Source organism: Hippocampus zosterae, chromosome 16 (genome assembly GCF_025434085.1).
Source record: "Hippocampus zosterae strain Florida chromosome 16, ASM2543408v3, whole genome shotgun sequence".
Lineage (NCBI taxonomy): Eukaryota > Metazoa > Chordata > Actinopteri > Syngnathiformes > Syngnathidae > Hippocampus > Hippocampus zosterae.
Window position 1 is genome coordinate 5,682,508 of NC_067466.1, and position 20,458 is coordinate 5,702,965.

Here is a 20,458-nt window from a genome sequence, read left to right on the forward strand (position 1 = left end):
GGACACTCGGTGCTTGGTGGTTGCGCCTTCTCGACGGCATGGGTATACAGCACTGTTTTTGATTGGGAGGAATGTCGGTGCCATTTGACTGTCATTGCTGGACAGCTCTGGGGCACTTGTGGGTTTTTTTTGCACCTGTAATGGGCAGCATTTTACACAGCACCGCTTTGTTCAGCGAAGAGATCGGTGCTGTTGGACGGTCTGCGGCTGGATGGATGCAAGGCTTGAGGAGCCGATGATGGGAAGAAAGGAGCGTTAGCGCAGAGCGCCGACGCAGATGTGGAATTGGGAGTCGCGGCTTGGAGTTGAGTTACGTGGGACAGGATGTGAGCCAATCTCTTTTCGTCAATCGACGCTACAGCTTCGTGTTTGTTTTCAAAACTTAGCTTGTAGCAGACGTGTGCACATTTTCAGCATGACATCTCTGACCCACTGGTGAAAGGACACTTAGATTCTCTCCTCTTTCATCTCAAACTGCTTCAAACAACAAAGTGTATGCAGGAAAAGTGATTAAGATTGCACGACTGTCTGTGTCTTCTGTGTTGTTATTTTGTTATTTGGACTTCAAGATGGCACCGCGAGAGTGGCTGCCTTTCCAGCAGCTCCTATATTTTGTTCTACTTCTTCCTTTCATAACTTTTGTGCTGTGAATTGGTAATTTTTCCATTGCGAGACTAATAAAGGATTTCTTTTCTTATAACACTGCCCCTGCTGAGGGCTTGGTTTCTGTTAATTATGATTTCCATCAATTCGTGGCTTGTTTACCACCATTTTGACAAGTGTTATACATGCGTATCATCACGCGAAACATGCATTGCTCCTTATATTAAAATAAACAACTAAATAAATCAGGGCTGAAGTTACTCCAAGAGCTTGCAAATTAACAAATATGGTTGGGTAGATGTGTTTGACAACACGCCAATTGGACACACGGCGCTGTCCACCATTTGCACAGTCGACTCACCATCTCACCAATTCTCAAAAAACAGAGTGGGGAAGTGTCCCGATACTGATCGAGAATAAATTATTTCTGAGCGCACGCGAAACATGCATTGCTCCTTATATTAAAATAAACAACTAAATAAATCAGGGCTGAAGTTACTCCAAGAGCTTGCAAATTAACAAATATGGTTGGGTAGATGTGTTTGACAACACGCCAATTGGACACACGGCGCTGTCCACCATTTGCACAGTCGACTCACCATCTCACCAATTCTCAAAAAACAGAGTGGGGAAGTGTCCCGATACTGATCGAGAATAAATTATTTCTGAGCGCACAGTGGTTAATTTCTGAATGGCCCTAAGGTTGGAGTTAACTTGCAGTCCATCTCAGCAATGGATAGCTAAGCCTTCCCTAGTCTCTCAGGGGGGTAAACAAGAGCATGGTCCAACTCCTGAAGGAGCATCTGCCGCAGCTCATACGTGTGCAGGCTTCAAAATAGTATGAAACAAGCATTCCATAATAAAAATGTGAAACAGTGAGGTGATGGGAGCATGCAATCTGGGCATTTCTGTCACACTGAGCAGCATGCGAATGGAAGGGGGAAAAAAGACATTGGATCCTAGTCTTTATCTTAGGGCAAACACATACTTAATTCTTATACTGAATACACGTCTCTACCACGCACCACTATTGTGTATTATACTTCTATTTGAAAAAAAAAAGAGAACCTCTCAAATAAGTGAAGTCGTGAACATCGATTTATTTTCTCAGACGTGCCACATATCAGTGAGGCCCCCTCTTAGCCTCAAGAGAGGAAAAAAAAAATCCTGCCGCCATGCCTGCCAAGATGTATTGTTGATTGTCAATGTGTTGTGCAATTCACAGGAGCTCTCGCAGCTCCGAGTGGCTTCATGTCATCAATGCACGAGCCGTGATTGAGCACACTTTGGCTGGATCGGTCCAGGGCTGTAGCTAGTCATTTGGATGCCCGAAGCAAACATGGACCGTGCTCCAAGGAATGCTCAGGGAGTTTGTGTGAATGTTTAGAGGCATGGAAAATTAGGTGTAACATGGCTGCCATATTGTCTCAGGTATTAATTAGCTTGAGAGTTGTCTTGAAGACTGATTTTTCCGAAAGGATCCCAAAAATATACTGTTGTGTTTCAGTCGATTGATCAGATTGATTTTTCGGGTGCCAACATTTGTCAGCTGTTACCTTTTACTTAGCGCTCACAAAGTGATGCTCGTAGGACTGATTTAACCAAGTCACCCGTTTTCATGGTTAATAAATATCCTAAATTCAGTGCATTTTAAAAACACACTTGTCCTCAATGATTACTGAAATTCAAAAAAAAATTTTAAACCTAATAAACAACCTCTACCTCCCCATACACAAAATCACAACACGTCTACTTATTTGGCCTAAAAGGGCCATAAATAAAATTTTATTCTATGGATTTATTAACAAGCCACACAAAGTCCATGGCTGCCAACCACAGCACTTAAACCAACTCATCCTGGAGCAGCCCACAAAGACATGAGGGCCATTAGAGTTACGGATCCGCTGATAAACCTGGTTTTCTTTAAATCCGAAGGTTTTCTTCCTTAGAAAAATGAAACAAAATGTAGTAATACTGTACCAAACTGGAGGCAGAGCAGCGGGGGCAAACAAACCTTTTCACGCAGCGACAGATGCTTTAGGAGGTTTGTTGCTCAGTTTGGGGAAGCTTAAATTGAAACAGGAGACAACACTTGTAAACTATGAACACCCCCAAACTTATTTTGTCTTTGTCTCGCAAAGCTGATGCTGAATGTGCTCGGCTTTTAGCCGCAGAGAAGCCTTTGTGTCCCGCTACCGTCCTTTTTCCCACGACACTTCCTCTGTTGTTTTTGCGTAAAATGAGTGACATAATATCCTGTCATGATAAAACCTGTAGCAGCAAAAGAGTAACAGAGGAATAAGAGCTAGAAAGCAAGTGAGCCTTGGATTTCTAAAAGAAGGCATGGGTTAAGAGAGGTCCATGGGATTTAAGCCCAGGGTCGAGCCTGGGATAAAAGGGGAGAAGTGGCGGGCTCATCCGCGGAGCTCATCTCCCATGGTTGGCCACCTTGCAGAGGGTGGTCATGATGCGGCCGAATCTTTCGCACAACTCCAAGGTGGAGTAGGCGGGCACCTTCGGGGGGTCGTGGAAGCTTTTGATCTCCGTCGAGCAGTCCAGTAACTTGGGGAGGAAGTCCGTCAGCTTTTCTTGGAGGTTGGCTATCAAAAGAAAATAGCCAGACAGAGAAAGATAACGACACGATTGAGTGGATGGCCTTTGCATCCTCATTTAGACCTCAGAACACAGACATCAAATGAGCAAATATTTGGACTATGATATCATAAGTGGCAGCGCGTTGCACAAACAGACAGTAAAAGTCTCCAGTGTATGGGCCTGCATGATAAAAGTCAGCCTTTCCTGAACATTAGCCAGAACAAGCTTTTGCTGGCTCAAACTGATAACAATTGCCCAGTGCTGTTAAGTGCAATCCAACGGCTGACTTTATTATTACTGCTTAACACAATCGGAAATTCTATTTGCCTGGAGTATCCACGCCCCTACTTTTTAAAGGGAAAGAGTCATAACATGTAGCAAAACTTTGTGATTTTTGTTTAAGTCGTTCAAGTTCTTGACAATAGAAGAAAATGAAAGATGACATACTTGGCTATCGATCACTAAAATCTGAACTGACCCGTCCTATATCTTAATTTCATGTAAACATTTTACAATATTAACGTTACGCAAGAACATAGTGACGATTGTGAAAAGGGAGGCATGGATGGACTTTTTTTTTTTGTGGTCACATCTCTGAATGGTCTATCTCCTGTATACTGAAATGTGTTGGTGGATGCGCCAGTCAGAGTCCTGCGGTCATGTGACCAGTTTTTGTAAACCTGTCCCTGCTTAAGGCTGAAAACCAGAGGTGGCCGCAGGACCGACATTTTGGAATGAGTTTCTTCTGAACAATCACTCTGCTTCAACTATTTGCGATGGAATTTAAACTTGAGCTTAGCAGGACATTTGCATCTTACTGATTGTTTTTAATATGTATTTATTTTTTATTGTCAGTGTTATCTTTGGTATGAGTAGTGCTTTGGACAGTGTTTGCTGTATTTTAAATGTGTTGTATAAATAAAACATGAAAAATAAATTCTGTTGATAGAGCAACGTTCGTTCTTTTTTTAATCTGAATGTGTGTACAGTAGCGACTTGCCTGCACCACACTGCCCCTAAGAGGCCAAGGAGCACACAGCATGAACAGCAGGTGTTTATTTTTATATATTGTCCTTTACTTGCTAATGGGGCCCGGGACCCTGCAGCGATAAGTGAAAATGCACAAAGGAGGGTTAGCTCCCATTCTTCTCTCTCTCTCTCTCTCTCTCTCTCTCTCTCTCTCTCTCTCTCTCTCTCTCTCTCTCTCTCTCTCTCTCTCTTCTCTCTCTCTCTCTCTCTCTCTCTCTCTCTCTCTCTCTCTCTCTCTCTCTCTCTCTCTCTCTCTCTCTCTCTCTCTCTCTCTCTCTCTCTCTCTCTCTCTCTCTCTCTCTCTCTCTCTCTCTCTCTCTCTCTCTCTCTCTCTCTCTCTCTCTCTCTCTCTCTCTCTCTCTCTCTCTCTCTCTCTCTCTCTCTCTCTCTCTCTCTCTCTCTCTCTCTCTCTCTCTCTCTCTCTCTCTCTCTCTCTCTCTCTCTCTCTCTCTCTCTCTCTCTCTCTCTCTCTCTCTCTCTCTCTCTCTCTCACAGCAAACAACACAGTGTCTCTCTCACTCTGCCACGCACAGCAAACAACACAGTGTGAAGAGACACTGATCAGAGAGTCAACAGGTGACGAGACACTGATCAGAGAGTAAACAAGGGAGGTACTGGGCGGTGCTGCCGAATATGCGCAGCCAATCAGCTCACGGGATGAAGCCACTCGTGCTGTCATTGATTGACATCGCGCCGGGAATCAATCATGTACAAAACCTCTGAGTCATTTGGCATTTTTTTCTGAATATAGTACTGTGGAGAAAAAAATGCAATGGAGTGAAGCCGCAATAAATGAAGCGTGATATAGCGAGGATCACTGTATCGCTATTAATATTTCGTTGACTTATTGCCAACTTAATCAGAATTTCTACATCAATAAAAAAACTGTCATGATAATTTTTTTTCCCCCATAATCTCCCATCCCGAGGCGCTTACACACAAGCACTTAAGCGAGGACTCAGGAAGTTGCAAATAAAGAACCGAAATAAGCCCCAAAAAGTGAGACCATAGTTACTTCTGCAAACACTGTGCCACGTGAACTTCGTTATCTGTGCGCATTGCGTGTCATTTTCCGGTCCCATTCCGTTCACAATACAAGTTACATTTGTCAACGTAACGTGGATGAGTAAATAACAAGATTGCATTGAACATCAAATCCCAATTGGGCATCATGCCCTGCATGAAAAGTGAAAGTCGTCTCAATGCAAGCGCTTTTGTTCCTTCCAAGTGATGCGCATATACACAGGCAGCCTTTTCCTTCCGGATCAATGTCCAGAGGCGCGGCGGAGGAATTTTGCCCGTGGGCGTATTTCCCTTTCTCAAGGCAACATCTTCACTCGGTTCCACAGGCCTTTGCCACGTGCTTGCGTGATCACAACATTCAATTTTGGCCTTATTGTTTCAGTGAGAAAACTGAAACTGTACTATTGGGTACTTTTTGATTTTCTCTGGCCAAACATTCAATGGAACCCTAGTTGTCACCCACGGATATAACCTAATACCCCACAGTGAAGTGGACTAATCCTCCAAGTAGCTCAGTGAAAATGAAACAGTAAAAGAAGCTTCATTTGTTTTTGTTTTTTATTATTCTTATATATTGACCCAAATGCTTTGGTGAGGTCCGTCGCACCAAAGGCCGACTTTGTGACTAATGTCATTGTTTGCAAAACAAGGTGTTGACGGAGCCAAATAACATGAAATAAACAAATCATAGTTAAACTTACAAGTCACCTGGTGTAAAAAAAATTAAAAGCACTTTCGAGAATTGGCTTTGGCACTCGGCTTTGCGGTCTGGTGGCAACAACCACAGCCAAAGCCATGACGACATGGTCATGTTTAACCTTCAGTGACGACCTGCAACACCAGATGTTAACACGCTGCAAAAGTGAGTCCCATGCCTCCGCGTCAAGGTGATTTCCTTTTCACAGACCCATAAACGCTTGTGTCTACTTTTTTTCTGTTTTGTTCATCTTAGAAGCCATTATGGCTGTTGCTCATCGGGGCATGCGTGTGTGAGTGCGTGCGTGCGTGTGCGGTAACGGGTCGATCGCGGGAGGTTAGTTGATCGAAAAGCAGATCTTTGGTCAAAAAAGGGTTGGGCACCGCTGATCTACTTCAACACATATGATTCAAATGATCGACTCATCAGCATGCTCTTAAGAAACCTGAAATGGTCATTGATCATTGGAATTACGTGTGTTGGGAGGTGGGAGGGATCTAAAACAGGCAGGACAAGGATCTCGAGGAATCTGAGTTCCCTCCATCTGATATATGTGGCGCATCATAACGGCCACTCGTGTGATATTGCTTAATTGATTACTTCTCCTGCTGTCTTGTATTCCCGTCTGTGATGGTCGGAAGAGCAGCTGTTTGGTGGTTACAATGTCGTGATTTGCATCTGATCAGAAGAATTGACTAATCGCGACTACTGTTGAGTGATTAGTCAAGCTTTCTAGCATGGCCAGCATGATTCACCCTTGAAAGCCTTGATTAGTGATGGTTGCTTGTCACTGTGTCCCGCACATACTTTAGACACCATTGTGGGGAATATAGCAAAAGCGTCCCGATAAAATAGCTAACGTTCCTTTCCATGTTTCACAGTCGGTACAGTGCTCTTTAATTTTTGTATCCGTAAACCTCCTGCGGAGCTGATGTGACTTGACAAAAGCTCCAGTTTTCGGCTTTCAAAATGTTTCTTTATAAATTCCACTCACTTCAGGTGCGAGTCATTTTAGTGACCATTTTTGGATTTTTGTTCTTTAATTAAAAAAAAAAAACGTCCATCCGTGTAGTATGATTGAATAACAACTAAGACAAGAACAGCGTATTTGGCTAATCGCCGTAAACTGTCATGGTTGCATGCCAGCACTTAATCAATGACCAATTTAGTAAATACTGAAAGAAGCTGTTATGTTGTTTTTGGTCGCAAACTCACATTCCATTTCCTGTCCCAGATAGGAGCACCAACGGTTCCTCATGTCTTCCACTGCGAGCAGGTCCCCCTCTGTGTCGTGAACCAGCAGCAAGGGGATGCAGGGCACCACCAACTCGTTCATGATTCCCAAACCAGTGATCACCTCTGATTCTTCTCCCGACTCAAACATGGCAGCTGCTTGCTCATTTAATTTCTATGGAACACATTACATACCATTGCAGTGAAAAACAGACTGTACGAGAAATAAGCTGCTGGATATGTCAAATAAATGAGCCTCGGAATTTGTACAGGTAGTCTTTTTTTTTTTTTTTTTTGCTGATCAGACATCGCAATGTATACGTTTGACTTTTTCCTCAATACAAAACATTCTGATTGGGTGCGGGTTAGCAGAAATTTCAATAAGAATCAATTTTTACTTCAGATTTTTTTTGTGTCTGCTTGTGCAGTTGCACACATCATAACTTTGTACTCAATGAGGCACAGGAGAAGACTTTAGCACATCCGACTCACAGCTCTTTGAGAAATCATCCAATGGCAAAATGGGATTGGCGAATGTATGATACATCATTGCGTGTTAACGAAGGCGCACATATTGAGACATTGCCAGTGTGTTAATTCAACGATCTCACTTTGCCAGTGGGATAATTCTAAATTTGTTTCATAGCTGTCAACAGAACACAACTGGTCTTCTTGCCATGTGAGCAGAACGCCCACCGTTCATCATTAATTTCTTAGTATAGAGCCAGTGGAGCTTACGGAGGAGACAGAATTCTCACACTGTGCTTGGACAAAAACTTGCTCAAACAAACTCTGTGACCTCCTACTCTGAGAAGGTGGGGGTGTTCCCTTTAAAAAAAAAGATTGCTGTCCAGAGATTCAAGGTTGGACACACAAAACAACAAAGTGAATTAAACTATCTCAATGTTGGCAGTGTTTTCAATTAAAACAAGAGCAGGAGATAAACAGCTGAGCCAGGGGTTCTGGACGGAGATCTGAGATGACCGATGTGGCTGCACGCAGCCAAAATTTGAGGTTAGTTGAGGACATGCTAATGTGTTTACACTCACTGGCCCTCTTGCTTCCTATTCCCACTCCAATGATTACATTACGAGCACAACGCTGGCGTAAGGTTACTGAGTGCAGGCTACTAAAGATCAGCTCGAGGCCGATCGCACACTAAAATACCACCGGCTCTAACTGGGCCCACGGCCCGTAAAGCTCAGTGGGAATGACATTTTTAAAAAGGAGTGGCGGGGCGGGGCGTAGGGGGGCTTTTCATTGTCAGCTTTCCGATGAAAACCCTTTTGAGTGGAATATTGAGTGGGCAAATGAAAGTCGTGTCCTATCAGAAGCAACCTGATTATAGTACAACTGTTCAATTCAGAGGAAGTGTGCTGGTCATATTAGTTTTGCCGAGTCACCGAGAGGAGAAGAATCCTGCCATAAATGGGAATTACAAAGACGGGAGTAGGATTGCAAACTGAACACAAAGGTTCCTGTTCCAAAGCAAAATCTTGCAGAGAGCAACCGAGCATTTTATTGCACATTTGAACTCACCAGCAAACAATCGCGACGAAAATGACCAAGGAACTCCTCATCATGTCCTCTGTACAGCCCCTTCGACAAAAGCTCTTTGTTGTACTGGTATGAGTATATCAGATAGATCAACGCCTCCACGTAGCTGAATAGGAAGCAACATTCAGTCAAAGGTTTGCCGAACAATGTCATGGTTGCAACGAGAATACATTTACAAACAAAAAAAAAGCACATAATTTGAAATAACAGTGAATGCCTGTGCACTGTCTTTTAATTTGCTGCCCTCTGCAGGTGACATTCAACTTATTTCATGTGTGGAGTAAGAAAAAAAATTGCATTTTTTGTACTATTTATAAGTAGGTATCAATGCATTATGTATTTTTTTTCAACATAAAAATAACAATAATAATAATGATAATCTGTTTGTGTGTGACCATACTTTGTCTTGTGGAAGAGCTCCAAACCAGTTATCATGAACATGGTTGTTTCCCGGAAGTTCCTATAGTCCTGATGCCATACCTGTGTTGGTAAAATACTGATTACAAAAGAGCAACTCATTGAGATATGATGTCTGAAAGGAATGTAATGCTCGATAAAGGAAACCCCAGCTGACCTCATATTCATCCAGGTTGACCTCCTCAGGCGTAATTAGCTCCAGTTTTGCACGTGCCACATTCATAATGCTTTTGCATCTGTTGGGCGTGGAGGAAGGAAAGCCGTAAGAACAAACTGGCATCAGCTTTGATGGTGAGTCATTGTCAGGAGATGAAACGGTCTAGCCGGCCCCTGGGCCATAACTTGGCCTAATGAATCACTCTTTAGTGCGGAGAGGAAAAGTGAAACACTCCTCTGGAGGCTCCTATCGAGGCCACATGCGGACATAAATCTAATTATCGTGCTCAAAATAGAGAGGTGAGAAATCAATTTTTCACTCAGGAATTTGGAGAGAGGCCAACGAGCACTGGAAGCGAGATTTAAGAAGGCGGCATCGGGAGAAACAACGCACAGAAGTAGGATCAAGAACAGCCTAGAACTGGTATCAGCAAATGTGGAAGGGGAATACAACGTGTCTTTTTAGATTCACGCATCAACTTAAGGTTGAAGGACAAGAGTTAAGCACTGTTCATGTGGAATCTTTCTCTGCTTGTACAACAGACCGGCTGAGTGTGACACTACAAGTGTCTGCTACCCCCTGCTGCCCATTTCTAGGATACTGCATAAGCATCATTCAGTGACAAAATCCAAGCATGCGGGTTCAGTAAAAGTAAACCCAAGTCGTGTTTTTTTTGTTTGTTTGTGCACAACATGTAACTTAATTTAGCCCTTTTTAAGAACTTTTTCTCCATTGAGCAGGGGATAAACGTTGGATTTAATGAACAGAAAGCCACATATCACTGAGCTGTTGTTCAAATCATTGCTGCCAAAGGAAGGGCACATCTTTATTTTTAGGGGCAATCAGCTAACACTTTATTTGACATAATGTACGTAAAACTTTCATTTTTCTACCTATATAGGGAGGAAAATGAAAAAAAAATGAATTCATTTTCAAATAAAATACATTCTCAAATTTCAATTTATTTTATAATAAAAATAAAATGTTACGGATTTTTATTGATTTTAGAAGCTTTCCCTGAAAATGAAGGACAATTAAGAACATTATTTTACAACTTCTTTTTTTATGGATTCTTATGAACTTTACGGACCCGTGGGAACCCTGTTATCATGTTTTCGGGGTGCATGAAAGGTTTCAGGAATATTCTGAACTTCAATCTACAGTGGAAGCTCCCAAATGCAATGCCCTATACTGTATTTTCGAAAACTAAAAATAGTACGGCGAGCACAAAACTTGGTTCAGCATATTTGGAATAAAGTTTTTTGTTGTTATTGTGTGTTGTGTACCTCTCATCAAATGCCAGGTTGCGGTCAGCAAACTGAGTGAGCAGAGTCCTCTCAAGGATCCTCTTGGGTGCTTGGTTCTGGAGGAAGTAGACAATGACGTGCTGAAGTCTGTAGTCCTTCTCCGGGGGAGTGTCTTCTTGGGCAAACCTCACAAGTCGCGCATACTCTAGCTTGAGAGCCTGAGCAGAAAAACAATGACATACATATATATATATATATATATACAGTACATACATATAACAATACATCTTATTCAACAGGTTTCTTAAGGTGGATTTAGACTCCATATTCAAGTGGCACTATTCCTTTTTTTCGTTTCGCTCCCAAGTGGCTCAATCTGGATATCAGAAACCTCCTGTGTCCGCATTTTGGTCAATTTCATCTTCAGGCAATCCCACACGGATCTCGTATTAATTGTTATTATTTTTTTAATGGACTTGATCCAACGTTTTGGAAATGCCTTTCTCTCTTTGATGATGCATTGTTAATGCCTTGGTCATAATAAATGAAATACAGACCTCAAATTAGAATCAAATCTCTCATTAATATGGATTTAAGAAAACTATTTCGATACAGTATACGATTGTGCGTACACAAGCAGATTTTTTTTCTCAATAATTCTTTTTAGTTGATTCCCCCTACCCCCCAAAAATGTGAATAGTACTCTCTGCACTGCAAATAAAAACTTTTCTGATAAGTGTGAAGCCATTTGTGGTCAGACACGTTTCCGTTTTTTTTAACCCTTTGAGGGACAGTGGTTACTATAGTGGACAGCTTATCATGTTATCAGGTGACAGAGTGCATGAAAGGGTTATAATCATCATGGAAAAATGAGCCAGATCAAAGGTTTACAAGAGATTCCCCAGTTCTTGGTATAGTTTCTGCATTGACCCCCTTCGACAGCAATGGCTTTTATTTTGTGGGCGTGAATGAGGCACATTCCTTTCTCAGATGTTCAGAGGTCAATACGATGTTCCTCTTGGCAAAAAACCTCCCGTCGAGATCCTTGGCTACCTTGCATCAACTGCATTCACACTTTTGAGATCTCTCCAGGAAATGACTCAATGATAAAACAAGCAAAAATATCAGTCATGAACGGCTTCACCCTTCAATGCCAAAGTGCACACGAGTTCAAGTTCATCAGCATCAATATGGCAAATAGTTGAATGTTAAATCAACCCAGCCTGAACAGTATAGACAAATAAGCAAGCAAAAGACAATGACTTGTCTGTAATTTTATCACATTTCCATTCAGAAAAAGCGAAAAAAAAACAGCCATTCCTTATTGGCCATGACAATCAGTATGAATCTACAGACCGCATTTCAGATGTCTAATATCAATTCAATTCGATTAACTCTGTTTGACTTTCAATTCAGTGAAGGATTTCACACAGCACCAATTTCACTTTCAAATGAGAAGAAATTCTCTGAAGAAGCAATGCTGCAAATCGTAGTCACACCCTGCCCTAAGTTGGTGCAGTAGTAAAAAATATGTGCGAAGCTTTGAACCCGATGCGACCAAATGCGACCCAATGTTTGCGCTGTGTGGTGACTTGTTAAATAGTTTTGAAGATTAATTTTATTTCCACAACACCTCACTTGTTCTTCACAAATCTTGCATACCATTTTGAACTGGTCCAATTCATTGGGTTTTTTTTTTGTTTTGCTTTTTTTTAAACCCCAAAACTTTCATTTGCCTTCAAGCTTGTTGGCACCAATTTCAGTGCATCTGCCATGTTACTCTTGTGTATCGATGAGATCTTACTTGACGAGAGAAGTCACATGGGATGATGGAGTAAAAAGATGGATTTAAGGTTTTATGAAGCAATATTAATATCGATGAAAAGGAAAATCGATTCAATTAATCAAATCTTTAAATGCAGTCCGAGTAACAACCAGTTATTGAAATACGGTAATTGTGAAGACTACGAAAAGCCTAATACAGTTCGTGTATATGATAGATATACAGGACCAATAAAAAGTGTGGAAACGCGTTCAAAATCAAATGATCTCCAACACACGAAAAAGCCAGGAAATTCAAAGCTATTGACCCTTGCTAAACACAAAAGTCAATCCCGGGTCATTAAGAATCAACCACATCATAAAGCTGAAAATTCCAAGATGTGCAAAACCAGCAAAGCTGGCCAAAAGGTGCCTACTCTGACACACACACACGCTAAATCATGGTTTTGACACTGGGTCATGAAACCTCTTCGCGAATGTGGCTAACAGTATAAAAAAAATCTCCTAGCCAAATTTGAGTGTAGTTAACCACTACATCACGTTTCCATATCCAAATGAGCAAATAAATTCCAATTGTGCTATAGACCCGCAATGTAAATCTGGCCCTCAGACACAAACGTTGAACTCAAAGAGCTGTGATATTATAGTGTGGAGTCAAAGCATGAAGTTAGCTGTAGCGTAGCATCCCGGTACTTGAAAACGTGCCAAACAGGCATGTTGTACAATAGACATTTGAACTTTTAAAAGAAATTATGCTTAGATAGCTGCCGATTAATATATCACGAGACATCCATACATCCATCCATCTTCTACCACTTATCCGGGGCCGGGTCGCGGGGGCAACAGCTTTAGCAGGGAAGCCCAGACTTCCCTCTCCCTAGCTACTTCTTCCAGCTCTCCCCGGGGGATCCCGAGGCGTTCCCAGGCCAGCTGGGTGACATAGTCTCTCCAGCGTGTCCTGGGTCTTCCTCGGGGTCTCCTCCCGGTGGGACATGCCCGGAACACCTCACCAGGGAGGCGTTCAGGAGGCATCCGAATCAGATGCCCAAGCCACCTCATCTGGCTCCTCTCGATGTGGAGGAGATGCGGCTCGACTCGGAGCCCCTCCCGGATGACCGAGCTTCTCACCTTATCTCGAAGGGAGAGCCCGGACACCCTGCGGAGAAAACTCATTTCGGCCGCTTGTATCCGGGATCTCGTTCTTTCGGTCACGACCCATAGCTCGTGACCATAGATGAGGGTTGGAACGTAGATCGACAGGTAAATTGAGAGCTTCGCCCTTTGGCTCAGCTCCTTCTTCACCACGACAGACCGATACAACGTCCGCATCACAGCAGACGCTGCACCGATCCGCCTGTCGATCTCTCGCTCCCTCCTGCCCTCACTCGTGAACAAGACCCCAAGATACTTAAACTCCTCCACTTGGGGCAAGATCTCCCCCCCGACCCGGAGGGGGCACTCCACCCTTTTCCTACTGAGGACCATGGTTTCAGATTTGGAGGTGCTGATTTTCATCCCAACTGCTTCACACTCGGCTGCGAAACGCTCCAGTGAGAGTTGGAGAGCCCTGTTTGAAGGAGCCAACAGCACCACATCATCTGCAAAAAGCAGGGATGCAATACTGAGGCCACCAAAACTGACCCCCTCAACGCTTCGGCTGCGCCTAGAGATTCTGTCCATGAAGGTTATGAACAGAATCGGTGACAAAGGGCAGCCTTGGCGGAGTCCTACCCTCACTGGAAACGATTCCGACTTACTGCCGGCAATGCGAACCAAACTCTGACATCGGTGGTATAGTGACCGAACAGCCCGTATCAGGGGGTTCGGTACTCCATACCCACGAAGCATCCAACAGAACTCCCCGAGGGACACGGTCAAACGCCTTCTCCAAGTCCACAAAACACATGTAGACTGGTTGGGCGAATTCCCACATACCTTCGAGAACCCTGCTAAGGGTGTAGAGCTAGTCCACTGTTCCACGGCCGGGACGAAAACCACACTGTTCCTCTTCAATCTGAGGCTCGACTTCCTGACGGACCCTCCTCTCCAGCACCCCTGAATAGACCTTACCAGGGAGGCTGAGGAGTGTGATCCCTCTGTAGTTGGAACACACCCTACGGTCCCCCTTTTTAAAAAGAGGGACTACCACCCCGGTCTGCCAATCCAGAGGCACTCTCCCCGTTGACCACGCGATGTTGCAGAGGCGTGTCAACCAGGACAGCCCCACAACATCCAGAACCTTGAGGAACTCCGGGCGGATCTCATCCACCCCTGGGGCCTTGCCACCGAGGAGCTTTTTAACCACATCGGTGACTTCAACCACAGAGATAGGAGAGCCCACCTCAGAGTCCCCAGGCTCTGCTTCCTCCAAGGAAGGCATGTTGGTGGAGTTGAAGAGGTCTTCGAAGTACTCTGCCCACCGGTTCACAACGTCCCGAGTCGAAGTCAGCAGCACCCCATCCCCACTGTACACAGTGTTCGTGGTGCACTGCTTCCCCCTCCCTAGACGTCGGATGGTGGACCAGAATTTCCTCGAAGCCGTCCGGAAGTCGGCTTCCATGGCCTCACCGAACTCTTCCCATGCTCGGGTTTTTGCCTCGGCAACCACCAAAGCTGCGTTCCGCTTGGCCAGTCGGTACCCGTCAGCTGCCTCTGGGGTCCCACAGGCCATAAAGGCTCGATAAGACTCCTTCTTCAGCTTGACGGCATCCCTTACTGCTGGTGTCCACCAGCGAGTACGAGGGTTGCCGCCACGACAGGCACCAACCACCTTACGGCCACAACTCAGATTGGCCGCCTCAACAATAGAGGCACGGAACATGGTCCACTCGGACTCAATGTCCCCCGTCTCCCCCGGAACATGGGAAAAGCTCTGTCGGAGGTGGGAGTTGAAACTCCTTCTGACAGGGGATTCCGCCAGACGCTCCCAACAAACCCTCACAATACGTTTGGGTCTGCCAGGACGGACCGGCATCTTCCCCCACCATCAGAGCCTACTCACCACCAGGTGGTGATCAGTTGACAGCTCCGCCCCTCTCTTCACCCGAGTGTCCAGAACATGCGGCCGCAAATCCGATGACACGACCACAAGGTCGATCATCGAACTACGGCCTAGGGTGTCCTGGTGCCAAGTGCACATGTGGACACCCTTATGTTTGAACAAGGTGTTCGTTATGGACAGTCCGTGACGAGCACAGAAGTCCAATAACAAAACACCACTCGAGTTCTGATCGGGGGGGCCGTTCCTCCCAATCACGCCCCTCCAGGTCTCACTGTCATTGCCCACGTGAGCATTGAAGTCCCCCAGTAGAACAAGGGAGTCCCCAGCAGGAGTACTCTCCAGCACACCCTCCAAGGACTCCAAAAAGGGTGGGTATGCTGAGCTGCTGTTTGGTGCATATGCACAAACAACAGTCAGTATCCGTCCCCCCACCCGCAGGCGGAGGGATGCAACCCTCTCGTCCACCGGTGTGAACCAAAATGTACAGGCACTGAGCCGGGGGGCAATAAATATGCCCACACCTGCTCTGCGCCTCTCACCGTGAGCAACTCCAGAGTGAAAGAGAGTCCAACCCCTCTCGAGAGGACTGGTACCAGAACCTAGGCTGTGTGTGGAGGCAAGTCCGACTATATCCAGCCGGAACTTCTCTGCCTCACACACCAGTTCGGGCTCCTTCCCTGCCAGAGAGGTGACATTCCATGTCCCAAGAGCTAGCTTCTGCAGCCGAGGATCGGACCGCCAGGGTCCCCGCCTTTGGCTGCCGCCCAGCTCGCATTGCACCCGACCCCTTTGACCCCTCCCACGGGTGGTGAGACCATGAGAAGGGGGGTCCACGTTGCCTCTTCGGGCTGAGCCCGGCCGGGCCCCATGGGTGTAAGCCCGGCCACCAGGCGCTCGCCAAAGAGCCCCACCTCCAGGCCTGGCTCCAGAGGGGGGCCCCGGTGACCCGCGTCCAGGCAAGGGAAACTGAGGACCATCGATTTTATTTTTCATAAGGGGCTTTGTGAGCCGTGCTTTGTCTGGTCCCTCACCTAGGACCTGTTTGTCACGGGTGACCCTGCCAGGGGCATAAAGCCCCAGACACGAGACAGAACTTGTTAAAAAGAAAACCCTGATAAATGATCAACTCACTTTGAGTTTCAAAGAGTAACCACTGGAATGTACAAACGCACTGATTTACATGGAAAAAAGGTGGAAGTGGGTGGAGAGGGAATGCAAGAGGTGAGCGAAAGACAGTACCTTAAAAAAGGCTGCCTCGGGCCCATTCTTTTCATAAACGCTGCTGGATTTGCCAATAGCCATAATTACACCTTGCATGTTTGGGGTCATCATTGCCTGCCCGGGAAGCAGGAACTGCATTAAACAAAATAATAGGCACTTGTGATAGAACAAGTGCGGGCAATCGCCGAGTTATTCAATCTGAAATGCTAAAACACAGACATGCCAGATGGACGTCACTCAGCAGCTCATGCATTCATTGAAGTGAAACATCCTTGAGGAACAGAGCCGTTTCACAGTTCATATCGTATTCCTCATTGGGATCATGTGCAAAAAAAAAACAAAAAAAAAAACAAGACGGCCACGACGGCTGGGTTTGATGGTCAGGATGACTGTTGACCACAATTGCGCACACAAGATGCAGTGATATGAAAAATGGGGCTGAAAGATTAATTGTATTTGGAATATAATCGTCATGTAATGAATTGTGAATTGCCATTCACAAAGGCTGCAATTTGATTGGCCATTGGGAGTGGAGGGGAGGGGTTTCCTTAGCGTCCATAGACGGCAACAGTGGAATAAAAGCTTGCTGCACTCAGCGTGCATAGTTTTTGGTGAGTTTGTGACGAGATGTTGAGGCGAATATCAACATGTTTGATTGTTTTCGCTTCACAGGGTTCCATCCATCCATTTTCAAATCTGCATATCCTCACAATGGTCGCGGTTGCGCTGGAGGCTATCCCAGGAGGAAACCGGAGTACCCGGAGAAAACCCACGCAGCCACATTGAGGACATGCAAACTCCACACAGGATGGCCAGAGCCGGAATCAAACCCTGCACCTCTGCACTGTGAGGCCAACACGCTAACCAGTCGACCACCGGGCCGCTCATAGGGTTACATACATTTATTTTTCAACTCACCGCATGTTGCCTATTTTGTGTTGTGCTTGCTGCTGTGTGTGTCTGAGATAGTTGCACACAATTTGATCAATCAAAACACACCCAGCCCCAATCCACAGTACAAGCTAAAGCATGTTTTAAGGTTGCATTTAGCCCCTTTCACACTGCATTCCGTAAAATTGGCACACCGGAGTTGCAAGGGTAGATCCAACATTCATGCAAATTTCACACATAACTCATTCTAATCAGATAAGGCATTGTTGTGTTTAAGTCAACACAATTACATTGTTAGCGTACAGCGCAATAGTTTCCTACAGCAACAATTGTTTTTTTTTAACTTAAAGGGGTGGGAGATGAGAGCTTCAATTTCTCATTCTGTTCTCAGCTTCCACTTATTCCCATACACACAGGTCACGATCTGCCTCTGATAGACTTGTGAAATCACATGAAGGGGTGATAATATCCGAATCGGTGTTGGTAACTCACACAGGACAGCAAGCCAAGAAATGACAGCTGTTAAGAATACGTAGGAACACGTTATTAAGCATTAGTTATTTAGTTGTGAGGAATGCAAATTTCACTACCCACGACAACAAATGTAGATGTGGAATTCTTGAATAAAAGCAACGATTGGCAGCCCGAAAGGGGCTTCTGTTTCTTATGTAGCACACAGTTTGCCGCCAAAGCTCAACCCCATCTTGTTTCAAAATGCAACTGGGCTCCGACATTTTTAATCGGCCATGCAGGAAGAGCTTCATATTATTGCACTTTCAATCTCCAACCATTCCTGACACTGGAACCCATCGTGATTAAGCATCAAGCGTGACAAAAAGTAGAAATGTGGATGGCCAATGATGCGCACACTCTTCTATCACTTCTACCACACAAATAGATTTGCTGGGTCTTGGTCTACCTCATCATCATATCCCCCTTCTTCTGACTCAATGACAAAGGTCCCCACATTGGGAATGGCCACCTCTACTGTGTGGTGGCCAGAGGACTCATCCTCCGTGACAAAATCGGGACGCGGCATTGGGGGACTGCTCAACTGGAGTTCAGGATGTGGGGAAGTTGAAGTGTGGAGAGACTGCAGAGACAATTAGAGAAACGAAACTGCACAGAAACTAGTAGGGAAGCAATTTAAATAGTTGAAGAGAACGTAAAATAGTTTCCTGTGTACACGCTAGGTTAAGGTGAACAAGACGGCTGCACTAAGCACGCAAACAGCTCAACATGGGCCATTAAGATACTTTTTGACTACCCTGTGAATGATGTCCAGAAAGCTAAGTGTGGTGTGATATCCATTTTCCTGTGGATTACATACAGCATTCAACAGTGCTTCGGGGCTTCTCTCCTCCTGTTCAGCAGTCGCCCTAGAGATGGCTCTCTCTGTGTCCTCCTGTAGATGTTTGGCGTCACTGGTGGGTGATGGCTGCTCCATGTACTCAGGATCCTGCTGGGGTGCTATAGGAGAGCAATTAGAACCATCACTAATTTGTTTTATTTTTAACACAAACAGAAATATACGTGGCTTTATAGAAAAAAAGTCCCATTGCATAAAATCCAAAAAGGAGAAAACATTTTCCCCTCCACGGGAACGGGCTGTAATGCTGCCGTGGCTGGCTTAGAGCGCCCCGTGGTCGGCCACAATTCTGCTGGTAGCCTGCTGACTTTCAACAGAGCGGACGCAATGAATAAAAATCATAATGTCGCCCACAATGGCAACCACCAATCGGAGGAAAGCTGCTTTCCACAACAAATTGAGAGCAAAGCATTCGTTACACGATCAATTATTTATGACAAATTCAACTGTTTTACATGACAGCCGTTTAACCAACTGCTATAGTTTGGAAAAAAAGCAGGGTGGGCATTTCCATCTCAAATTATCTTTCAAACCTTGGATCTATGACAAGGCTGGGTAGCGGGAATGCCTGCGAGTAGGACACTGACCTGCATTGTCTGGAGGGCTGCAATCAATACTCATGGGCTGGGGTGAAGACGAAGAAATGGAGGTGCTCGATGCGGCGGATGCTGCGGCGGACGCTGCGGCTGCTGCGGCGGCAAGAGCCAACTTTTCCTGTTGGGCTTTTCGAGCCTGCAGAGCGTTCCACTCCTCGATCTCCTTGTCAAAGAGCTCATTGTCCTCCTTTACATACTGCTTCAGGTCCGGCGGAAGTTTGTCCATGCCACTCAGGATCTGTCCGGTTTCTTTATCAAAGTCCTCTGTGGATAGATGGAGACAGTGAGCAGAATAGTCAACTCAAAATAACACATAGTGCTCTGAAAAAAAAAGTATTTCTCACATTATGGGATGGAAGAATTCATTCAAAAATAAATAAAAATACAATTACTTTGATTATTATTATTCTTTTTTAGGTTAAAACTTAATGTAAAACCTGCGTATTGAACAAACAAAATTGATGGGAATGCAAGGTGAGAGATATATACGGTTCCTTAGTGCAGCTTGACTACAGGATCCATTGTGATGGTGAAATACTCGCTGGTGGATATAATTTACATATCATTTGTATTTGCATCTCAACACTCATCCGGACATCGGAAAAAACAAACATCTGAACCAATTTACCCAGCTAAACTCCAAGTGCTACACAAATAGGACCAAAACGTTGCACAGTATTTTCTGGGTTATAAATCGCTCCAGAGTATACACGTATGTCAAACCAGCCATGAAATGCATAATAAAGAATTTAAAAAAAAAAAAAAAAAAAAAAAACTTAAGTCGCACCAGAGTATAGGTCGGGGTTATTTGATAAAATCCAACACCAAGAACAGACATGTCTTCTTGAAAGACAATTTAAAATAAAAATAAAATAGAAAACAACAGGCTGATTAAGAGTACGATGTGCTAATATTACATGACGCTAAAACAATCAACTGAGAACATTCCTGGTATGTTCACAATTACCTCTTAAGAGTTATTCAGATAACTAGAGCATAAAGATCAAACTAACAAGTTTACTAAACCATCAGTGTCACTC

General features: G+C 44.6%; 1 protein-coding gene and 1 long non-coding RNA gene across 7 annotated transcripts in view; both read right to left on the reverse strand.

Annotated features, from left to right (window-relative positions):
- Positions 1-2,353: 2,353 nt before the first annotated feature.
- usp25 (ubiquitin specific peptidase 25) overlaps positions 2,354-20,458 on the reverse strand; it is a 32,426-nt gene continuing 14,321 nt past the window's right edge. For 2 of the 6 annotated variants that reach the window (XM_052046226.1, XM_052046225.1), the window contains exons 17-26: positions 19,410-19,682; positions 18,784-18,923; positions 18,373-18,546; positions 16,581-16,676; positions 10,598-10,776; positions 9,312-9,390; positions 9,138-9,217; positions 8,720-8,843; positions 7,163-7,355; positions 3,728-4,298 (exon numbers count right to left, since the gene is read on the reverse strand). In XM_052046226.1, coding sequence (XP_051902186.1) covers positions 3,994-4,298; positions 7,163-7,355; positions 8,720-8,843; positions 9,138-9,217; positions 9,312-9,390; positions 10,598-10,776; positions 16,581-16,676; positions 18,373-18,546; positions 18,784-18,923; positions 19,410-19,682 — 1,643 coding nt within the window. In that variant the 3' untranslated portion in view covers positions 3,728-3,993. Of the gene's footprint in view, positions 3,204-3,727; positions 4,299-7,162; positions 7,356-8,719; positions 8,844-9,137; positions 9,218-9,311; positions 9,391-10,597; positions 10,777-16,580; positions 16,677-18,372; positions 18,547-18,783; positions 18,924-19,409; positions 19,683-20,458 lie in introns of those variants that run through there. The other 4 variants (XM_052046228.1, XM_052046227.1, XM_052046230.1 and 1 more) reach the window with 4 other exon arrangements.
- Positions 4,981-7,156, reverse strand: LOC127587846 (uncharacterized). The gene is made up of 2 exons (XR_007958882.1): positions 6,967-7,156; positions 4,981-6,884 (listed from the first exon to the last, which is right to left on the reverse strand). It is a non-coding gene; the product is annotated as an uncharacterized LOC127587846 (long non-coding RNA).